The sequence below is a fragment of the Aplysia californica genome, unplaced genomic scaffold (assembly GCF_000002075.1).
Source record: "Aplysia californica isolate F4 #8 unplaced genomic scaffold, AplCal3.0 scaffold00013, whole genome shotgun sequence".
In the NCBI taxonomy this organism is placed as follows: domain Eukaryota; kingdom Metazoa; phylum Mollusca; class Gastropoda; order Aplysiida; family Aplysiidae; genus Aplysia; species Aplysia californica.
This window is the reverse complement of record NW_004797283.1, coordinates 2385940-2408717: the sequence shown is the minus strand read 5'-3', so window position 1 is coordinate 2408717 and position 22778 is coordinate 2385940. Positions and strand designations below refer to the sequence as shown.

The 22778-nt window shown below is 39.5% G+C and overlaps 1 protein-coding gene across 3 annotated transcripts in view; it reads right to left on the bottom strand.

Annotated features, from left to right (window-relative positions):
• Positions 1–22778, bottom strand: part of LOC101853661 — a 61691-nt gene that overhangs the window by 23457 nt on the left and 15456 nt on the right. For all 3 annotated transcript variants that reach the window (XM_005090166.3, XM_013084717.2, XM_013084705.2), the window contains 9 exons: positions 22224–22368; positions 20896–21052; positions 18974–19087; positions 17820–17855; positions 16814–17103; positions 4673–6591; positions 3754–3994; positions 3134–3248; positions 2603–2740 (listed from right to left, as the gene is read on the bottom strand). In XM_005090166.3, coding sequence (XP_005090223.1) covers positions 2603–2740; positions 3134–3248; positions 3754–3994; positions 4673–6591; positions 16814–17103; positions 17820–17855; positions 18974–19087; positions 20896–21052; positions 22224–22368 — 3155 coding nt within the window. The remainder of the gene's footprint in view (positions 1–2602; positions 2741–3133; positions 3249–3753; positions 3995–4672; positions 6592–16813; positions 17104–17819; positions 17856–18973; positions 19088–20895; positions 21053–22223; positions 22369–22778) is intronic.

Below are 22778 nucleotides of genomic sequence, written 5' to 3'. Positions count from 1 at the left end.
ACATGATGAGCAAATTAGAGGCTGTCATCTGTCCGCCAACACAGAAAAAATGCAGAACATTTTTGAAAAATTCATGATGACAAGAAGCTTGAAATTCATGACATGCTGTTGTTCTAGATCTTTAAAACTCAATAGTTCACAGAACTGTCTTTAATGAGGTGGGAAATAGAAAAGTTTTAGATTGGTGGGTTCCAAAAACAGTTCAAGTGAGTAAGTTTATTCAGTGTTTAAGGCGATTGGACCCCCATCACATATAAAACACTCATTTTTAAATAAAGATCTAAAAACAGTTGACAGATGACAAGGCTCAGCACACTGATGATGTCTGTTTTGTTTTTAATGAGAGTTTTAAGGCACTTGCAACACTATTAGGTCATATAATTGCTGAAGATTAGAGGTGTTACAAGAGACACAAACAAAGAAGGAAGAGAGGTGAGGACGATACATGTTTGACAGGAAAGAAGGAGCACACCACAACAGAGCACCTGCCAAACCACATACACATTGAGGTTTGCATGCCAGTGTTGTTGAGATGATGAAGGCAAAATGCACATGACAAAATGAGAATCGGGCCAGTTGGTGACTTCTATAGGGATGCATGCAGCGGTGAGAAAAATACTAGACTGTTTATGGGGACATTGAGGGATTATGTCCAGGATTCACACCATAAAATTGTAACGGGGAACTCCAGTGCTCAAATAGCTTGCGTTTTGCTTCTTTATTTGAGCCCTGCTAAATTACAAACCTTTATTCTTATTTCTCTACTGAGAATAACATCACTTGGTATCAATGACCCATCACTTGGTATAAATGCTTTTGTTTTTCTCAGCACTGAGAGTGAGATAGATTGTATGAATTTTCTAAATATGACACTATGTGCACTGTGAATCTTAACGTAACATGAATCTAGAAGGTGATACGAGGGGTAAAAATAGCACTGAAATGATAAAAACAGTGGTAAATGGTTTATGTCCCCATTGACACAATTTGATAAGAACAAGGGAAAAGGGTAACTGTAATAGTGCACAGCCTGCACGAGAAGCTTTCAAAGATATGTCCTAGCAAAAGAAGTCTGTCTTACCATTTGATACCTAAAGATTAGATCTAGTGCAGTCGCAGCAAGTGTAACAATGAAACTAAAAGAATTCTGAGAGTGTTACTTCCGACACCAAGCTTTCCAGGACACATCACCCCTTAGACAGGATGCTAATCTGAAGAGCTTTACTTTGCTCCCTCAACACCAATGTTGTTTTTTTTTCTTTTTTTTTAAGTTTGTGTTTTTACACCATCATCGGCACAATTTAGATCATTTAGGAAGCAAGCATTCCCACCCTGCCCGTCAGGGCCGATCTGGGCTAGGAGGGATACATCCCAACAGAAAGACCACAACTCTTGATAATTTCTCCCCACTTAGAAATTGAACCCAGGTCTCCTGTGTGAGACAGAAAAGCACGTAACTGCTACACCGCAGATGCCCGTCACCTGTGTTTGCTAATAATCTGGGCGATAATGTCCACTGATGGGCATTTTGATAATTTTGGTAGGTGATGGGGATCAACTTGATACTGCCAAATAAAAAAGCCAACAAACTATAGATCACCTTTGGATAAGAACACCAATCTGCAGTAAGCTTACTTTGCTCATTGTACAGCCTCCCTAGATCTCATTTTATACTGAGTCTGTTGCATTATACAATGGAGTCCGCTTAAACCAAATATATGATCAATCCGAAAACAGAAGTGAAATGAAAGAAAATAAAAATCCCAGATTCTTTCTCTTCTATTTGAGCAGCCTCTCTAAACCAAAAGTCCAGATAAACTGAAGAAAATCTGCAGTCCCACAAATTTCAGTTTAAGTGGACTCCACTGTATTTCTTTAAATGTGTACCCATCTTAGACCCACTTTTGAAAAGAATACCAGTCAGTCCCAGTCTTACCTTGTACATCATAACAAAAAGCACAGATTATCTTTTTGACACAACACCCATCTATGGTAATTTTTCACCCGAGTACACACTGATCTCCAGCAGACAACTGTGAGAAGTTTAGAAAAATTTTTTTTGGACCAAACCAATGCGAAGAATTAGACTCACAAGCTAGGGTCTGTAGGTTTAACAGAATAACGCCTCCAACAACAATGTCACTTTAACTATTAAGCTGCTTGTGGTCAAAACTGCTGTACAGGTGATCTGATGGCAGTGGCTCTGCCACATTCCTTTATAACATTGACGTTATATTAATTTGATAAAATTGCCAATAACAGGTCTTTTTTACTGGGAGTTCTTTAATTAGATGAAGAACAATCAAAATAGGTTCATGTGTTTTGATTTAACACTTTGCGGTCACTTTGCGCAATAATGCACCGTTGAAACTTATCCGTTCCAGTACTGTGCCAGGCCCAAGAAGTCGGTTGCAGCCGCTCTCCTGGCTGGGTGACCAGATGGGGTATTTCATACTGCTGGCAGAGTGACTGCAAAGTGTTAATGACCAATTTAGTGATGTGTAAGTCACTCTCAGGTTTCATATTAAATGACGCCCCTGGCATTGTGGAGAAAACCCCCTCCAGAGACAAAAAGTAAGAAAGTATAAACAAAAGCACTCACCTCCACAGGGTTGGTGTGGTCTTTGTTCACATCTCGCAGGAGAGTGAGAAACTTGAGGAAATGCTCCTGGTCTTCCTCCAGAGCAGACTTGACCCGGTTGAAATAATGCTGGGCATACGCCGTGTCACGCTCATCTTTCTGTTTGAAACAAACATGTACAACACATTCACCTTGAGCTTTGAAAAGCTGATCTTCTTTATGGTGACGAAAAGTAAATTAACTTACACGACAGATTTTAAGAGCAAACGTTATTTCTTCACTTGAAGAGATGGTGAATAGGAACTTTTCCCTTTGAAAGAAGCCTCAGATGACACCATAATACATCAAAAAGAAATCTGACTCTTTCAGACCATGAACGGCGTTCTGCATGTTCTCTCTACCAAATGCCATGAGCCCATTTTCAGGTTGGTGAATGTAGGTGTTGAAAAACTTGCAGTCTGTGCAAAAGTCAGTTTAAAGAAAGAAAGACTATTTTCTAAACCACCATACAAACTTTTATGCATTTCCTCAGCACAAAAATGATGAGCATACCTTAGGGTCAGAATCCACAATATCTGGCTCAAAAATGGCCATAAAAGCATCCTTCCTCTTTTGAGCTTTTGTCTTAGTGTCAGAGTCTGCAGTAACAAGTTTCTTGGGGTCGTACCTGTGAGACAGTGTGGAGAAAAATATAATTATATACTGGAAAAAGCTTAAGTTTTTATATATATATGCCCCTAAAAAATCAAAACTTGGCATAATTGTGTGAAATTAAAGAACCTTAAAAGAGTGTTCGCACCTATGTTGGAGTGCCTTAACATAAGTGGAATAGACGTGTATTGAATATCAAGTGACTGAAGAATATCACTGCCTCTGCTATAAACAATATTTTATTACGACAGCTTCAAACAGATTGGAGAACACAGCGGTCACAAAAAATGTTTTAGTTTAGTTTTAGTAGAGGTTTTACAGCGGTCGCAACTGGTCATTTGAGCTCCAGAAGATTGGAGTTACAAGAGAGTAACAAACATAAAAAAGAAAAAGGGGAGATAAAGACGAAAGATGTTTGATAGGAAAGAAGAAGCAAACCACACCAGAGCACCCGCCAACCACCCACCAAAAAATGTTTATATTGCATTATCTACTGCAAACAATACAAAAATATAACTGACCCAATGGTGGTACACGCAGCCATGAGATCATCAAGGTGCACATCCTCTGTGTCACTGTTCAGAGCACCCTCAGCATCAAGCTGATCTTGTGACGATGATGTCCCCGTTTTCTCTGCCTCACCAGACACAGGTTTTGGGGCATTTCCAGAGACTGTCTCCTCAACTTCTTTCAGATCTCGTGATGATTGTGCAGTGGCTTTGGTTTTACATTTGTTTTTGGCAGGAGGAGTCTTCTGACACCCTGAACACAGACAAATCAGTTTGTTCATTTTCATTAAAGACTTATAACAATTGTTGTAAACACAATAATAAGGCTAAAAAATATATTCAAATTCAAGCCTTCAGCGTTTAATTTACTATTGCACAAAAATGCCTTGGTGAGACTTTTACTTTCATTTTTATTGACCAAAAAAAAGAAACATGTCATTTCAAGGTAAAAATAAAAACAAAATCATACTCTCTCCTACCACAGAAGAACACCACCAAATTCAAGAAGACAAGAAAACTGACATGACCTTTATGCTCATACAGAAAGTCTAGTCATCATACTGATATACAAACTAGTCTTTGTCCGCTTATAGCAAGGGTGCTTATACCAAAAATGACACCATCAAGTCGTGTACCAAGTGGCAAATTAGACCCGTACAGCATCACTTTGGGTTCTCATAATTACCTATCAAATGAAGACTGGCTCAAACAAAAAAATTCAAATTTTATAACGTTGACTCAATTCACAACAGGTCATTCTTAAATTTGGGTTGTTTGAGGTGTAATACATTTCTACAAGTTTGTCTCAGAGTGACAAATTTAGTACCGATAAAAATTGACGCAAAAAATTTACTTTCGAAACAATAAAGCAACCTCATTTTCATCCTTTAAATAATACAAAAGTTAATACTTTTACAACGCAAAACCATACCTATTGTGATACTCCTTGGGCGCCCCCTCTGGGATCGGGTGACTACCTTAGAAGGAGTCAGGTCCTTTATGTTCACTGTAGGGGCTGGTTCAGGCATTGGCAGGATTTTTGCAGGACTCTTCTGTTGCTGATGCAGCTTGGCTTTCTTGCTCAGCACCATGGCAGCTGCTTTTGTTGGGGAGGGAGACTTTACCTCAAACGTGAAAGACTTTGGTAAAATATGCCGGACTTGTTGATTGAGAGCTTTCCTTTTTGGGCTGATCTTTGGCAGAGGAACATATGCTGGGGCATTGGCTTGATTCGGTGAGAGTGCCTTTGGGGCGATTGTTTGTAGCTTCGGAGGGGTCTTCAGCTGAGCTTCAATGCGTCTTCGGCACCTCCGAGGAGTTTTCTTAGGAGTTGATGGTTTGTTCAGTGCATGTTGTGGCCCACTTGATATATGAGTCTCTCGACTTGGAGAGGTGGCTCCAGGGCCCACAACTTTTTTCCCTTCAGTATCAGACCCTAAAGATCCTCCAGCAGAACACAATTTTGAAGCCATTTCCAACTCTTTATGACCGAGTAAGCTATTGGACTGAGGCGGTGACAGTGACTTTGGTTTTGACCTCAGCAATGTAACTGGGCCGTCTGTCTGCACATCCATCTTTTCATCAACATGAGTGAAAGAGCTGCTTTCTTCAGACTCATTCATACTCCCAACATTTTGCATCCCTTCTTCATGGGTCCCATCGGCAGCCTTCTTAGAAATGCTCAATGACTGTGGGATCATTTCAATGTCATCATTAGCAGATGGTCTGGCAGACTTGGAAGATGGAAGAGTCTGTGATGACTCCATTTGCTCTGAACTCTGTGACTGCAAATGCTTAAATGGCAAACTTTCTGTCTGTAAATCTTCCATTGGCAAACTTTTTGGTGATGACATTTCCTGGGGGGAACCTTTTGGATGTAAACCCTTCAAGGGCATACCAGGAAGAATATTACTTTTACTGGCAGGTACTATAAAAGTCTCATTTAATTCAACGTTCCCCACATCCTGTAGAAATCCTTTGCCTCTGAGACCTGTACCTTCCTCTTCATCGTACAGTGTTGGGTCTGTATAGAGACCAGACTCTGATTCCTCCTCAATGTCATCACTGTTCTGGGAATTGGCATCTCCTTTCTCTTTTACCGAGTCACAAAGTGTGTCATCCATTTCTTCCGAAAGACTTGCATCATCAGCCACTGTACAGGCAGCATTGTCAAATTCGTTGTGCAAATTTCTCACTGATGAATGTTTTCGTCTAGGGTGGGAGCTGCCAACCGAGACTGGAGTCGATGTAAGAGTTGGCCGATCCACCAATGGGGAGTCAACATTTTGGCCAGGTGAGTTGACCCCAGGTGACTGAATGATGCCACAGCTCTTGAGGGTATGAGACAACACGTCTGGAGACTGGGGAGGAACCTTTTGCGGCAAAACACTGCTACCACGACCTTTGCTTGACTTTGATGATGTTTTCGTACTAACTGATTGGGAAGTGACCTGTTTGGTCAGAGTCTTCTGGGCTGCAGCTACAGACACTGTAGCGATTGGAGACACACCTACAAGGGCGTTGGACTGCAGGCTTACAGCTGGGCGTTGCCGGCTGCTGGATGAGGTAGTCAAGTTGGAAATACTGCTGGACAGATTGGAAACAATCTGTGGGGGCAACACTGGAACTGAAGATGGCTGAGTACCAAACTGTATGTAAATTCCCGTGATGGGTGGAGTACCGGCCCCGAATAACGGCTGTCCAACTGAGGTCGAATGGGGATGACTGGTTGTGACAGCTGGGGTGAGTTGGGCCCCTTGAGGAGTCTGGTTGGCTGTTTGTGAAAGAGCTTCATCACTAGACTGAGGCACCGTCTGGGGTGCAATTGGCTTATACTTCTCCATTGCTTGTCTGTGGATGAGAAAAGTATTCAATTAATTCTTTTTTTAATTCAGGGAAAAGTTGGGGTGGGGGGGGGGGGGGGGTGGGTTGGGGTGTTAATGGCTTTCTGTACCAAAAAATGAAGGAAACAATGCATGCTGCATATTCAGTTCCTTCTTTGTTTTAGAGTTAATTTTCCAATCCAGTGAATTGCTAACAAAAATTCATTGTTAATAAAGAGACAAAACCAATCTATCACGAGCCAGGGTTACTTTAACTGAAAGGCCCAGATATAATTAGTGATGGTAAACTCAATTTATATTGAGCATCCTTCCGGATTTAATACCAGGCAACGACTGAATAGATGCAACACTGAGGAAATATTCTAAAAATAAGGCAATTCAGTTATAAAGCCAAACAAACAGAAAAGAAAAAAAAAAAAAGATCTTAGTAGTCACTCTTCTAGAGTGAGGTAAACTTGTACACTTCTCCAGGGGCGTTACAACTGTAGTATCCTTAAACCTTCTCTAGAAAATAACATACTTGTAGCCCTTTTTGTACCATCATGCCTTTTTAAAGCAATGGGCCCGCTAGTAATTTTGTTGAAATGAACAGCAGCCTCAGTCTTTAAAACATTTGAACCTGACTTCAAGGGGGGGGGGGGGAAGGAACAATTCAAGAATTAAAAGAGCCTAAAGATGTTATATTATAATAAGGTCCACATAAACCTTGTTCTCTTCCATTCTTTTTAAAAAAAAGTTATATCTTGAAAGAGTTACAACAAGTCGCAACTGGCTGCCACAATCCTTTGCATCCCGCAAAATCAGGGTATTAATATGAATAAACAGGGTAATAACATTCTGTCTAGTAGAATGTACTCCCAGTCACGTCGGAAAGCTAAATATGTCTTTTGTATAGATTAGAAGCTTGCAATGCCTGAGACCACTTTCCTCCTCCATGGCACCATTCAAATGAAAACAAGACAATAATTGTAAATTTTTTTCGGTTTAAGTTTTCTTCAACAAATTCAAAATTATCACAGAGGCACTACTAGATCTAGTACTAGATAAGACATCCCTTTACAGAAAACGTATTCACTTTTTTTAAAACAACAGGAATATTATTGTGGCCCCAGCCACACCATGGCACGAGGGTTTCATTTGCTTTGATTTTATTATCATTGTTCACAGGTAAAACAAAGTTTACAGGACAAAAAAGTTAAAAAGCAGAGAGTGAAATTAAATGTTAAAAAGGATAAAAGAATAATAAGCTCAAAAGTCAAAGTTCAAAAAGAGCCTCAGCGACCAAAATGAAGTCTGAACACAGCGCATACAGTGTGACTGATTTGTAATGGAAATGCACGAGTGACACTTTGCTGAAGAAAAAAGGGCAAGTCATAAATCAACCAAAATAATTCTAAATTAGTAACGACAGACCTTAAATTACAGTAATAACAAGGAGAAGTTCTGGAAATATCATAAAGGAGAACTCCCAATAAAAAAATTTCGACCCAGGTTTACCCCGCATTCTAAGGTTTTGGCCCCAAGAGTATGGATATCGATACTTACTTAAATACTCAGTATTGATGTTTTATCCAAAAAAGGTGAGAGATGTGCTGCTATTTTTCAGTACAAAATGAGCAGTAATACTTCACTTGTTTTGTTTTTAACAAAGAGGAGTTTCAGGGGGGCCCCTTACCCAATATGTATGGGGGGTTTGGTTTGATGTCTATGGCTCGCCACACGTCAAACAACATATTGGCACATGGGTCAAAAAGGAGGGCTGGGTTTACACTGACAATTTGATGCCCAGGTAATACCATCCCGGTACCCGAGTAATGAAAAAAATACCAGAGTACCCGTCGGGTACCCGACATTTCAATTATCATTGGGGTTTTTTAAGGGGAGGGGTTGTTTTTTTTCGGGTGAGGGGTTGGTTTTTAAAAAAGTTTTGCCGGAGATTCTGTTTCAGCAGCTGAAACCGATGAAGAGCCTGCTGTTTGATTTGGTCTGTCTCCTTGTTTGTCTCTAATCATTGAAAGAAGGAGAGTTTCTATTTTTTTCATTGCGCCTTCCCTGAAAGGGAGTCGTTTGAAACAGCGGTCGAGGATAGTTGATGCTGCCACAAAATATATATATATGTCCTCAGCCTCAAGTTGTGTGGTGACCCGCTTGCAAAGCTCACTATGTAAAAGAACTGCCAGCGGCCAATATTGATCGAGTACTGTACTGTATCGACTAAGAGAGCTCAGTATCGATAAGTGTCCAGTACTTATTAAGGTTCGGACAAAGGGACGTAATTTAAGTGCATTAATTAGCATAGGATTTATTTAACGCAGGGGAAAACAAAACTTGGGTGCCCGTCGGTTTTGAGCTCTTTGCCCGGGTACCCCGGGTACTTGCTCCGCCCTATCGAAAAGTAATCGTTTAGAACCTGAAGTAATCATTGGTGAAGTCCAAACCCACACTCCATAGTTATCGTTGAGGCCAAACCCCGAATTATACCGATTATCCAATCTCATTTGCTTCTTCTAGCTCAAAACACATTCCCAATTCTAGCAGAGCCAGAGCACATAACAAAAATAGTCAGTACATTCAGCAAAACAATAAAATGTAAGATAGTGTGCCCAAAATTGTATTGCAGACTACAATGAGTTGTGATGAAACTATTACAAGACTTGAAACTGGCGATCAGAAATTCTTGAGAAGCAGTTGAGACAGAGGGCAAGGTGTGTCATTTATAAAAATCTAAACCTAACTTAAGTTATGTTGAATAGACACACATGATGTAACTGTAAAGTATCAAGTGAGTCAAGCCTAATCTAAGGTGAAATTAAAACAACATTCTCCGGGTTTGGCCCCACCAAAGGTACTGGATATCGATACCGACTTAAATAAAAATGGCTGTGTCCTTCTACTCTAGCAAGGGAAGGAGTTCCGCACGGGGCCGGCCAACCAACAACACACAAAAGAAGGGATATTTTGAACGGGATACAAAATGTTGGGTTCAGTATTTTGGAAGGGACAAAAGAAAGAATGAAACAATTTTGGAAGATGAATTTAATAAAAACAACACAAACCCTAACTTTAACTCTTGTACAGTTTGCTCAATAGAGCTTATCACGGTAAGTGTCAGCCCTCTGCAGAACTCCTCCCCTAGTATGAATGCAATTACAGTACATTGTGGGTCTTTTTCTTTTTGAGAATGACATGCTTCTCTTTCTTTTTCGACAAAATGCATCTTGCAGTTTGCATAAAATTGCTTCGACCGGGAAATGCGTGATCAGCATTTAAGGGCACCGAAAACCAATCTCTACCAGAAATGACTAGGGGAGCCAGGCCAGGGCTGAGCCTCCACAGGATTGTGTTCATGTCTCAATAGTCACACCATAAATACTCCTGTGGCTATGTGTACGGCTCTACACTTCACATAATGCTAGGCTTTGTAGGCGGCAAAAATAAACTATCAAACCGGACACTACAAGTGGACAAACTTAACCCTGGAAGCGCGCAGGCCCTAGATATAAGTGAGCCTGGCTATCCGGGAAGCACGCAGGCCCTAGATATAAGTGAGCCTGGCTATCCGGGAAGCACGCAGGCCCTAGATATAAGTGAGCCTGGCTATCCGGGAAGCACGCAGGCCCTTTACTATATATATAGGCCTATAGGGATGACCTACTTCGATCGGGAAGTGCGCAGACCCTCTATATAAAGGGCATAGTACACAGACGCTGACCCTTTTCAATGAAATTTCAGTATTCATACACACGGAAAATGACGTACTTAAATTACAGGTCTAAGTTATATAGTGACCAATGACTTTGCAAGTTATCCTGACCTTGTTGACTGTCTCTTGGCCAAAGATCATACATAAAAAGATAGTTCTCTCAGCCAAAAAAAGTGTCAGTGGAAGTCCGCATTGGTCCAGATGATGCTGCAGTCTTTGTTTTAAAGCTCTCTTTCATTTCTCCAGAGTAAGAATTAGCACAGTTTGTTAGTTTCACCAGAGAGTGTGTATACTAGATTCTAAGCTATCTGATTTCACTTTAAAATAATTATTTTTCACACAAGTAGGGTAACTCTGATCGCAAAATACGCACTTTTTAGAAGAGGACGCCACCAAATTTTGAGGACACTTTTTTTTAATTGGCTCAAATAGAGGGGTGAACTATCTTGTTATACATGATCTTTGTCGAGGCCAAGATATCGATCGATTAAGTGACGCGGTCCAGCCTAGCGATTATCAAAGCCGTGAGCATACTTAATTAGATCTAAATCTAGATCTACTTTTAGAGGGCAGTACACGCATAGCCTACGCATAGATAGGCTAGCCACAGCCAGCCTAAATAAAAACTCAGTAACAATGATTTATTCAAAAGAGAGCGAGAGGCGCTGCTATTTTTCAGTACAAAATGAGCAGCAATATTTCACTTGTTTTTTACAAGGGGGGGGGTGTTCTCCCCTGACCTAGAATCTAGTCCTAATCCCTTGTTTGATATTTTGAAATTAGGTTTGAAAGGCCCCCATCTCTTGCTCGTCGAGCGTCAAACATCTTATTGGCATGCACGTCGAATAGTCTCTAGGTCTAAATTTTAATTGTTTAGAACCTGAAGTAATTGTCGGTGGAGCCAAAACCCACACTTCATAGTATAGTTATCGTTGGGGCCAAAACCGGATTACCCCATTAATCGAAGTGACCATTTTTCCGAACGTTCGGGAAAATAAACTTGAACTCTATCTTTCTCCGAACGGTTTCCGTTCTCAAGATATTTGGGTGCGAGATTTAGGCGCCATCTTTCATTCTGCCATTCTGCGAGGACTGGGAAGAAGCATTTTTTGCATCGAATTCAATTTCTAGAGCTAGAAATATTTTAATGTCTGAATATTCAGATACTTCAGTTGTGGTTAGGGTAACGTCCCCGGACTATACTTCATTTGAAAATGCCTTCAAAAGGTACTGCGAAAAAACAAGACTGATCGACCTTGGTAGTAACCTATTTTGCGTTTAGTCACCCAGCATAAACTGAAACCCCTCATGTAAACAAAAAAAAATCCCTCCATGCCGCCCCCACACCTTACACACACGTACACTCACTCACATACACAAACATACACACACACACTCACTCTCACACACATGCAAGCACACTCACTCACTCACTCACACACACATAAACGCACACTCACTCACACACGGGCCATTCCATTCGCAATTATTATCAGCAAATCTGGAGAACGGAAACCGTTTGGAGAAATATTCAAGTTTATTTTCGCGAATGTTCGGAAAAATAGAGCTGGTCTTTTAATTAATTTACCATCGGCTCCGCAATTTCCGAAAGAAAACAAACATTCCCTGATCAAGCTAGATCTAGATCTAAACCTAGAGCTGAGCATTTTGTTAAGATTCCCACGTTTAATTCTGATGTGCGTCTTTCAAAGCCTCAGGCATGTTTTGCTTTGATCTCTAATAGACTCTAACCCTAACCCAGAAAAACGTACAGGTATCGGAATTAAATGTGGGAATCTAAACAATCGCTCAAGCTAGAGCCTACTAGATCTAGATTTCAAGATCTAATCTAGATCTAGAACTAAATCTAATCTAGAATTCTAGATCAGTAGACTCTATGATACTCTATGATACTCTATCCAAAAATGACAAGGCAAGGCTCCCTCATACTCATCATATATCATCAAGAATCAATGACCATCACGTATTTGGTAGTGGTAGACCCTAGAGTCTAGATCTTGATCCAGATTATCTTGATTCTAGATCAAGATATCTATATAATATAGAGATCTAGACCTCTAGATCTAGATCTAATCTAGAATTCTAGATCTAGACCTAGCCACTCTGCATTTTGTAGCGGGAAATTGCGTCGCAACTGCAGAATGCACCCGTTAATGTTAGGCCTATATGTTGAGACTGAGACGTCTCGACTCTCTTCCACTTCCATCAAGTTCAGCCACTCAAACTTACTTTTGTTCTCCAAAGGCTTTGCAGTTGCTGTGGACGTGGCTGTGACTGTGGTATTTTTTTACTTTCCCTCCCGTCTCACACTCAGCTACCAGTTGTCTATTTTCTACTAACTATTGATACGCTGAACACGAATGTCAACTTCATTTCCAGTCGCAAATTAATAGTTTTTGAAATATTTGATTGTTTTTAACCGAGATAAACATGCTTTGGACCAATCGGGGGCTTCCAGGGGTGCCTGCCCCACTGGGGTAAAAGAAAATCTGGGGGGTTACAGGGGGGCATGTGTTTTTACCCATAATTTCATATTTTACAGTTAGATTTGAAATTGTCTTGAAAATAATTGATTTGCGACAGTTTTAGTGGCTCAGTTTATGTGTGATCTGCAGCAAACAGTACAGCAGTTTGACCGCTGAAACAGTGCATCTGTGTGCGGGAGTGAAAGTAAAAATTTACCGTGGCTGTCTCCGATCATTAGAATATATCAAATCGGGTATGAAGTTCCCTGACTAAATTCAAGTTGCTGAACATAAAGATCTAAATCTAAATCTAGGTTTTCCCCCGAGACATCCAACTTTGTTCAATGATGTCGGTCGGTTCATTTTTAGTTTAGTCAAGTTTAGTGTTATTATTTGACGTGCTCTCTAACAGTAGAAAATCATATTTTATGAAGGAGAGGCTCCGTGCACAAAATGGGTGAGACCAATGATTATAAATATCGTGACCAAAGTCAGGCTAGCAAAAAAAAAACTTTTGTTTGTTTGTATTTGTATTTGTTTTTTACGTGTTTGGAGCGACAAAATGATCTCGAATCTTGATATAATTCCTGATGAAAACTTTAGATGATTTTAACAAAAAATCCGGTAGGCCTACTAGTAAAGCTGCCCTTCTCCTTCTTTTTTGGGGGGCTGCCCAGTTTGTCACAGGCCCAGTTTGTCACAATTTCATTTAAGTAATTGAGTATTGATGACGGTCATAATTACAGCACTTTAACACTACATTGTAGTTGTAAGTTAGGTTTTTTATTCTCCACCTTCAAATTGGCAGTGTAGAGACAGTCCCTCTAAAATGTTAATTCAGCTTGAGTTGTTCAATATTTATTCTTCCTTTTTGTATGCAAATTTCTCTGTAAAATTTCAACAATGAATGTTCTTTCGTTAACAACAATTGAAAAATAAAATTCAGTTCATAAAATCAATCAATCATTCATTTACTCTTTTTGAGAGTGTCAGTGATAACTTCCATCATGCCAGACACAGTCGAGGCTGGCGACAAAGTGGCATGCTTCCCTCTTTTGTGTGTCAGTGTCAGGTTCTCCTTGTCCCTCCCACTTCAACGCAATATTCTCTCAAGTTCATTATTATTAAATCTTATGCCCAGTATTTAGTTCCGTTTTGATTTTCCTAAACAATATCCAGAAGAAAAATAAAAGAAAAAGAATGCAGTGCAGATGTATTTGCTTCAATGGTTGTAGGAGGAAAGATAATTAGAGAAATGTGGTTCCTGACACAGGTTGTATGAATTATGCAACATCTATAAAAGACCAGGTAACAGTGAAAAAGATTACATGAAGAGACAACAGATTGGTTCAAAGTAAGCAAAGATATAAAAGATAGGGGTCCAACCTCTCGCCATATTGATACAATATTATGTGCTTAACCCTTTGAGCACTGCCTCCAAGAGCCTACCATACATGCACACCTGAGTTCCTTTGGATATATAAAAACTATACGCTCTGGTGTGCATTCAGTGGACATAAGGGTAAAGGTTGTTACACTCAAGCATGCACTTGAGTTCATCAGTCTAAAACACTAAAGATCATAGATCATCATAACAACACAGTTTTGGTAACCTCTACATATTATATCCAGAATTGAGATGTATGCAAAAGACGGGCCTTCTTTCAACAACCCCAGAGGGACTAGAACAGATCGAGCTGGGAAAACTAAGCAAACCCCCCCACCCCCTCAAACCATAAGCAGGAAATGAATGAAACATAGCTATTGAACGTGAAACTAATGAGAAGTAGCCTACTATAATTATTAAAAAATCAGGTGCCAGTTTAGTTGCTGGTCTATTGTGATATGGTGGTTAACCGTAAGTCCTGTCCGATAGACAACAGTCTACCGCATGGCATAAGTCAGGGGGGGACAATTAGATCAAACATGGTGGCATTTACAATTGCGGTGTGTCGGTTGGTGGAATGCTTTATTTAGTGGTGTTGTTTAGATCAAACAATTTTGTATTGGTAAAAAATTAAATATTATTAACAAGTAAATTAAGAAGCACGTAAAGAGACGGTATGATGTCCACGACCAGGCTATGGATATATTTATAACAAAGCATTCTGTAGTGATAACGATTATGATTGACAAGTAAGTTGCGACAGCAAGTGACGAGACATTGATGGCCAAGCACTGAATGCATTTAGATCAGGAATGGAAGGTTAGATCAAAGGCGGAGATGTTTTTGCAAATGAGACATTTATCTCATATTTCATTTTGATTGGTCGGACTAAACTTTCCTTCAAAATGTATTGAGAATGAGAGACTCAAGGTTTCATTCACTTGCATTTTCAAACCCAAAAGATGTATCAAAGAGAATTTTAGCACACCGTCGTTTCTACAGCAGAAGCAGAAACTTCTGAGGCTAACATTTTTAATGCAGCCAAAGGCAGTCCCAAGCATGTATAAATGCAGAGGGAAAATGTAAACAACAACAACAAAGAAATAAAACAACATTTTCAATACGGCCAATGATAGTCCCAAGGTATTATAAATGTAAATTGATCCTTGCCACAAAATCATATATCATTAACTCTGTGCGTTTCAGGCTAACACCAAAGTTGCAGGGGTTAGCTTCATGTACATGCATATCAAAATTGGGTCATTTTGATAACAAATTGCAGCTATGAGATATACAGAGTAATTAATAGTAACAGCCTTTTGAGCAGAGTACCAAGAAAAAAGCAATCACATTTCACAGTCACAGGAATAAGACAGTCTAGCATTAAGTTTTCCATTTTGAGCTTTATTTACCAAAAGCCAATAAGATAATGGCCACACTGACGCTGGAAGCAGAAGAGGAAATTAAAATCACATAAAAAAGAAAAGGAGAGAGCAGATGACACAAGAGCATCCATCAACCCTTTGCTGGTCCTCAGTCTAAAACAACATGGGTCAAAAAGTTTCACACAGTAAGTTTGTTTTTGTAGAGGTTTTACGGCGCTCGCAACTGCATTAGGTCATATGAGCACCAAGGGGTGGATGTCATCAGAGAAATCCGTACAGGGAATTAGACTTACTCTGCTCACCTCTCTAGTTTCAACAGCACAAAGTCTTATTTGTTTTGTTTTAGTAGAGGTTTTACGGCGCTCGCAACTGCATATAAGGTCATATGAGCGCCAGAAGATTAGAGTAGTTACAAGAGAGTAATAAACATAAAAAAGAAGGAGGGGAGATAAGGACGATAGATGTTTGATAGGAAAGAAGAAGCAAACCACACCAGAGCACCCGCCAACCACCCACGCACAAAGTCTGCTTCGACTATCAAGCCACCCCCAAACATACAGAAGAAGTAGAGGAAAAATGACGATAGTAAGGATTAGGAAAGAAACAGCAACAGTTCCCTGTTGCAGTTCAGGCACAGTTGTGAGCAGGACATTAATGAATCAGCCCATTTACAATTACAATTCTACTGTGCATAAAAACTTGAGATGTAAATGACCCCCACCCCCCCCACCCCCTGCACAGTAAGGATGGCGAATGGCATACCAAAGGGAGAGAAAAAATATATGTTTCACACAAGTATTTCATTTTAGTTTTTGTTTTAGTAAGTTTTATGGCACTCTCAACACAATTAGGTCATATAAGTGCCGACGATTACATGTGTTACAAGAGAATAACAAACATAAAAATGAAGAAGTAAAGGTAAGAATGACAGATGGGAAAGAAGGAACAAACCACACCACAGTGCCCGCCAACCATCCACTACCTCAGAATGACAAAGTTGTATCTGCTCAGTACCAAGTTTTGAGAAATTTGACACAAAAAAGTTTGAGTTTCACATCATGTCAAGTTTTTTCTAATGTAATTCTTTGAATTTCTTGACAACCACTGTGAATAATCTTACGATTTTGATAGGGCAGAAAGAATATTTGGTTTCTCATCTCATGGTCTTAATGACTCAAAATGGCCAAAAATGTGAGATAGAACTTTGCAATTCTAATGTAGCAGCATGTAGAAAAAAACAAAACAAAAAAGAAATTAACAAGACTTACAATATCTTCTTGGACTTGGACTTTTGATCTGCTATCCTTTGACCATCAGCACTATTAGAATGAAGAGGCTCCTGCTGTTTTCCTTGTTTCTTTAAAACTTTGACCTTGTTAGGAGCTTTTGTTTGATCAGGATCATCATCAGAATCACTAAAATGATTATGTTTTTTTCGTTTTTTGAAAAGTCTGGACTTCCGCGGCTTCTTTCGAGGTCTTCTCATTTGACCATCAGAACTGTCAGAATCCTCTAACTGCTGTTGTCTTTCTCGCTTCTTTAATACCTTGTCTTGCTCCTGATAAAAGAACAACGTTGTAGAGCCTACAGTATAAGTTTTAGTTTTAGTAAAAGTTTTACGGCACTTGCAACACAATAGGTCATATAAGTCCCGAAGATAAGAGGGGTTACAAGAGAGTAACAAACACAAAAAAGAAGGAGGGGAGATAAGGATGATAGACGTTGGATAGGAAAGAAGAAGCGAACCACACCAGAGCACCCGCCAACCTCCCACAAGTATTAGTTTATGGTCTTGCACTCCTGCAAACCAGATACTCATACAATTTCATGTCATACGAATACCCCTCCCCCCAAAAATAAGCAAACAGACAAACCCAACATTAAAAGCTCATAACAGGACCCAAAGTGAGATGGTCTTCAAAGACAATGTCTTCAAAGACAATCAGAGATGTAAAAATGTAAGACATCTGAGAAAAAATTATTTTTCAAACTGTCATGCTAAAAGTAAGAAAAAAAAAGAGCAACTAAGTTATCCTTTGTACCCCAGGGGTTGTATTCTTCACATTTTAGAATATTTCTAATGCAAAAATCTCTTTGAAACTTTCAGTATTTCTCAAAAAATCATTTTGACAGACTGCTATGCAAAGTGTACAGATTAACGAGTAAATTTCCTAATTGGAAAGTGGGAGCACATAGTTCCCCACGTCGTATAGGTACGATAGTAAAACACAAAGTACGGATAGGGTTTTATAAAAAAGAACCACAGAAAATTACCTTAAATAGTTTATATCTGAGCCCATCTTGCATTCTCTGTGAAAAAATATAAAATGTGATAAGATTTATTTAATGGAGAACAGCAAAACAAATCATTATGCCAATTAGATTTAAAAACTACAAAATAGTTTTACTGAGACAAAATATACACAAAAGGACGGGAAAAATCTGAAAAGAAAGAAATATTGAACTTCTAAAAACTAAATGGAGACAGTTAATATCATTTTTGCAAAATGAGTAGATCTTAATAACAAAATCAAAATGGCAAAAGGGAACACTCATATGTGTTCCTGAAGATAATTATATATGCATAGGAAACTATCAAATTGGATGAAACCCATTTTCACAAGACAAAGACAATCAAAGCATAATGTATGGGGACCATCATTAAAATATGAGCACAGCGCAAGTGCCTTTTTCAGTCTTTCCATGAGAAACAACACAGATGCAAAATGACCTAATTTGTATAAGTCTTTAGAGGATCAGCTGTAGACCATAACTTTATGTAATAAATAAAACGTCAAAGATTTTGGGAAATGCTGTGTTCATTGTATATACTTTTGTTTCATCATTAAGATGGTGCCTTCCACTAGGCTTAAGTACTAAAAGCACACCAATTTGACACTTCAAGGGTACTCCAATCAATTCTGGTATCTCATAGAAAACATTTCTGTTGTAAATCAATATGCTTCCATAAAGTCAAAGGCAATGAGTGTATGGTTTACTTGGGTCACCTTGTATGCCATTGGACACCATTTTTTCTTTCGAAGCGTTTCGGACCTCCCAATGTAACAGAAAAAATGAAAACCCTATAGTATCTCAAAGTAATCATAAAAGTATTTTAATTGTGATGATACTAGCTAGTCCAACCCGTACTTCATCGTGAAATTATTAAAGGAGTTTTAAAACTGATCAACTCTCCCATACAAGTGTTGTTCCAAATTATCTTCTAAAACTCTAAGCTAGTATTTAAGTTCAAAAAGCATAAAAACTTAACTCTGAAAAAAATTAAGCTAATAAATTTTCAAGCCAACCTTTAGAAAATGGTAAAACAACTGATGATGTTTAACTCATATTTTCAGTTTGAATGAAAGTGCAGAGTGAGAGGCTATAGGGAACTAAAAGAGAAAATTATCAAAAGGCAGAATTCTTACCCTCAGCCAAGGAGGTAACAAATGTGGAAGCTGATCTCTTGGAGGACAAGCGTAAAATTCGTCAACTCTTGGTTTCGGGAAGGAAGGAGGCAACCTGCCTTTCTGTTTCACATACTGTCGACAAGAAAGATGCATTTTTTGCCTTCAGTTCAACACACTCTAAAAATGTTTCTGATTAAGACAACAAAAAGAGCACATAATACCAATAACAACTTGGGCAGAACTAACACAGAAAGCTCACCACTGTGTTTGCCCTGCAGACACTTGTATGTAACAGCCCAGTGTCTATTCGTTCAATGTTCTGGGTAATGAGATCTCCAGCAGTGGCTTCTTTCACCCCTCCCCAAATTAACTCCTTCATTGCCGGGGGTGTGCGTTCCTACTGTCAGCACTGGTTTTCAGTGATGTGGGTTAGCCAGGACAGGAGTCTCATGTCTCAGTATTAGTGGACTCGCTGTCTAGATCTAGCCCACTCATGACATTTTTCAGACCCCAGGTCTTCGATAATGTGACTTTCCTCGTTTTCCTCATTCCTTATAATCTCTATCTCACTCATGGTTTAAACAAATTTGCAGATCTGAATCAAAAGGTAAAATTTTCTGCCTTTTTAAAGTCAATTAGGCGTTAGCGTTTTGCGAGAACATGTGGTTGTCCACAAAACTAGACCTAAGTTTATTGACTGCTTGCAGCCTAGCAGTAAAATGATACTAGCAAATTTGGTGCCCAACAAGCATTTTTTTATTCCTGAATATGAATCCAGGCTGTTCTTGAGGCTAAATCTCTTTTAGTCTTAGTAGAGGTTTTTCGGAGCTCACAACTGCATAAGGTCATATGAGAGCCAAGGGGTGGATGTCAACAGAGAAGTCCTTACAGGGAATCGGGCTTACTCTGCTCACCTCTCTAGCTTCAACAGCACAAAGTCTGTTTCGACTATCAAGGCGCTCTGAAAATAGCGGGTCACAAGAGTGTGACAAACATACAAAAGAAGTAGAGGAAAAATGACGATAGTAAAGATAAAGAAAGAAAAAAGCAGCAGTTTCCTGTTACAATTCAGGTACAGTTATGAGCATAATATTGATGAATCAGCCCATTTATAATTTACAAATCTACTGTGCATAAGAACATATTAATGTCCCCCCTTTGGGAACAGCCAAAAGACACTTCAGTCAGTAGCACCGCCCCGGGGGGTTGCTAAATCTCTTTTTAAGTAGAGGTTTTACGGCACTCGCAACTGCATAAGGTCATATGAGCGCCAGAAGGTTAGAGGTGCTACATGAGAGTAACAAACATAAAAAAGAAAAAGAGGAGAAAAGGACAATAGATGTTTGATAGGAAAAAAGAAGCAAACCACACCAGCGCACCCACCAATCACCCACTGCTAAATCTCTATACAGAAGAATTAGAGCCAGATGATTAGCATGACGTACATGTTATGTCTTGCACACAACCAGGAATGGCAAATTTTGCAAACTTCCATGACGTCCATGGTATAGGCAAGGCTAAAAATTACACACTTTCTCGACGTACAAAGTAGGCCTACATCAAAAAGCAACAAAGGGGTTAAACAACACTTTGGATGGAGAGACCATTTTGTTATATTTCTGTCCTCCGCAACAAGGTACAGGGCTCAACAGGACAAGCTTGATGGCTGCTGGACTGACATCAACATCAAAACACTTTAGAGAATAACTTGTAACCTCTCCCGCCTACGACAGCATAGAATTAAGAAAAAAAGTACAAGTCACGGGGCAACTTATGGGACACAGCTGGCAGGAGGTGGAGAAGATTGGCTAGAAAAGAGAGATAGATTGAGTGCACTTCTTGACGGCCAATACTCAATACCAGAGTGAAAGAGGCAAATGAATCAAGATGGCATTTGTCATTACAACAATACAACAAAAACTACAACAACAGTACCCTACCTTGATGACATTTTGTTCCTGCTTGCAGTGACACATGCGATAGATGCGGTGTTGTACCTGTTTGCCATCTTTACCACGGAGTAACAGCTCAGCAATGAGATCAACTGTATTGGCATCCTGGCAGTTCCGAAACTCCAACAAGCCCAGGGCGATGAGACTACAATAGATGTCAGGAATATTTTGTTGCATGGTTAGAAACAAATCAAGCCCTCCAACAACAAAAGGTTAAAGTGGAGGAATAATTCACAGACCACAGTAGTTTTGTCCTGCTAAATGGCAGAGTGTTTTTAGTTTTAGTAAGGTTTTACGCCACTCGCAACTGCAAGGTCATATGTGCGCCAAGGGGTGGATGTCAAAAGAGAAGTCCAAATGGGGAATCAGCCTTACTCTGCTCACCTCTCTAGCCTCAACAGCACAGTCTGCTTCGACTTTCGAGGCACTCCGGAAATAGAAGTTCACAAGAGAGTGACAAACATACAAAAGAAGTAGAGGAAAAAATGATGATAGTAAGAAAGAGTAAAGAAAAAGCAGCAGTTCCCCCTATGTCGTTCTAGTACAGTATGAGCATGACATTGATAAATCAGCCCTTTACAATTCTATTGTGCACAATAACATGTTAATATCCCCCCTTTGGGAATGGCCTATAGACACTTCAGTCAGTAGCACTTCCCGCGGGGGGGGGGGGAGGTGACAGAGTGTGTTCCACTTAGGGTCCCTTTTTATAGCCTACATGAGAGAGGGTATTCACACTAAGCCTAGGACATGTTAAGTAAATTGTCCAAGAGAACACAACAACTGCATGTCATCGGGACTGTGCAAAAGCAGGATTATAAGCAAAAAACAGAAATGAATTAAATTGATCTAAAATGGCATAATCCTGAAACTAGCATTTCATTTGGTCATTTAGTCTTTTCTAAAGTTACAGGCTATATAAATATTAATATCAAGTAAAGCTAAAGAAAGGAATGTTGAAAGAGTAGAAAGCAGGGAGGGGCACAAAGACATTATCAACTTTAGAAATCATATATTTTTAAAATAAGTCACTATGCTCGCTCTTGAAGTAAGTGCTCGACTAAACAGACCTAAGTTATGGTGGTGAAATAGTTAAAAGCATCAGGTGTCACCTGGCCAAAATATAAGACTCATATGGCTGTCATTTCTGCTAAGTATTTAGACAAGATTCCCTTTCGCTTTGATAGTTGCTTCCAACTTTTGCAGAAGGGGGAATCTAAAATGGACTTTGTGGGAAAAAGAAGAGCTGAAGTAAGTGCAATTAAAGAATTCTTTAAAACCAAAAAAAAAACCCCAATAAACCCCCCCAGCATTACTTGTCTTCGCTGGGCATCACATTCCGGTACTTGTTCCCTTTTGATTTGGCAAACAATCTGAGTGAAGGCAGCAGCTGAGGGTACACAAATGCTGCACTGTTGAAGACAACTTGACGCAAAGGTTTGCACATACCAATATGCGCTTCTGAATGAGAAAGAAAGAAGAAATGAAATGGAAACTTACATGGGGTCTCAAACAACTCGATCTCATAAATAGCATCATCATCATCAACACTGCCTTTCTCACTCTGCATAAGGGTATAGGCCATGAACAGTTTCCACCTTTTCCTATCCCATGCTAACTTCTTGATATTATTTCATGTATTGACTGCTTAGTGCAAGACTCTCCCATGTGCCATTTTGAAAAGTGACATATGATGGAGTCTTACACCGACCTGTCGACATACAACATAATTAACGACCGAAAAAGTATCTTTTGTTGCTGTCTTGATTGCTAAAGTTCCATACCCTTCAAGAAACAATGTATGTCATTTTTGAAAATGGAATATTTGCTCCCTTGTCAGGACAACGACATCCCAAAAGGAGCCAAAAAAA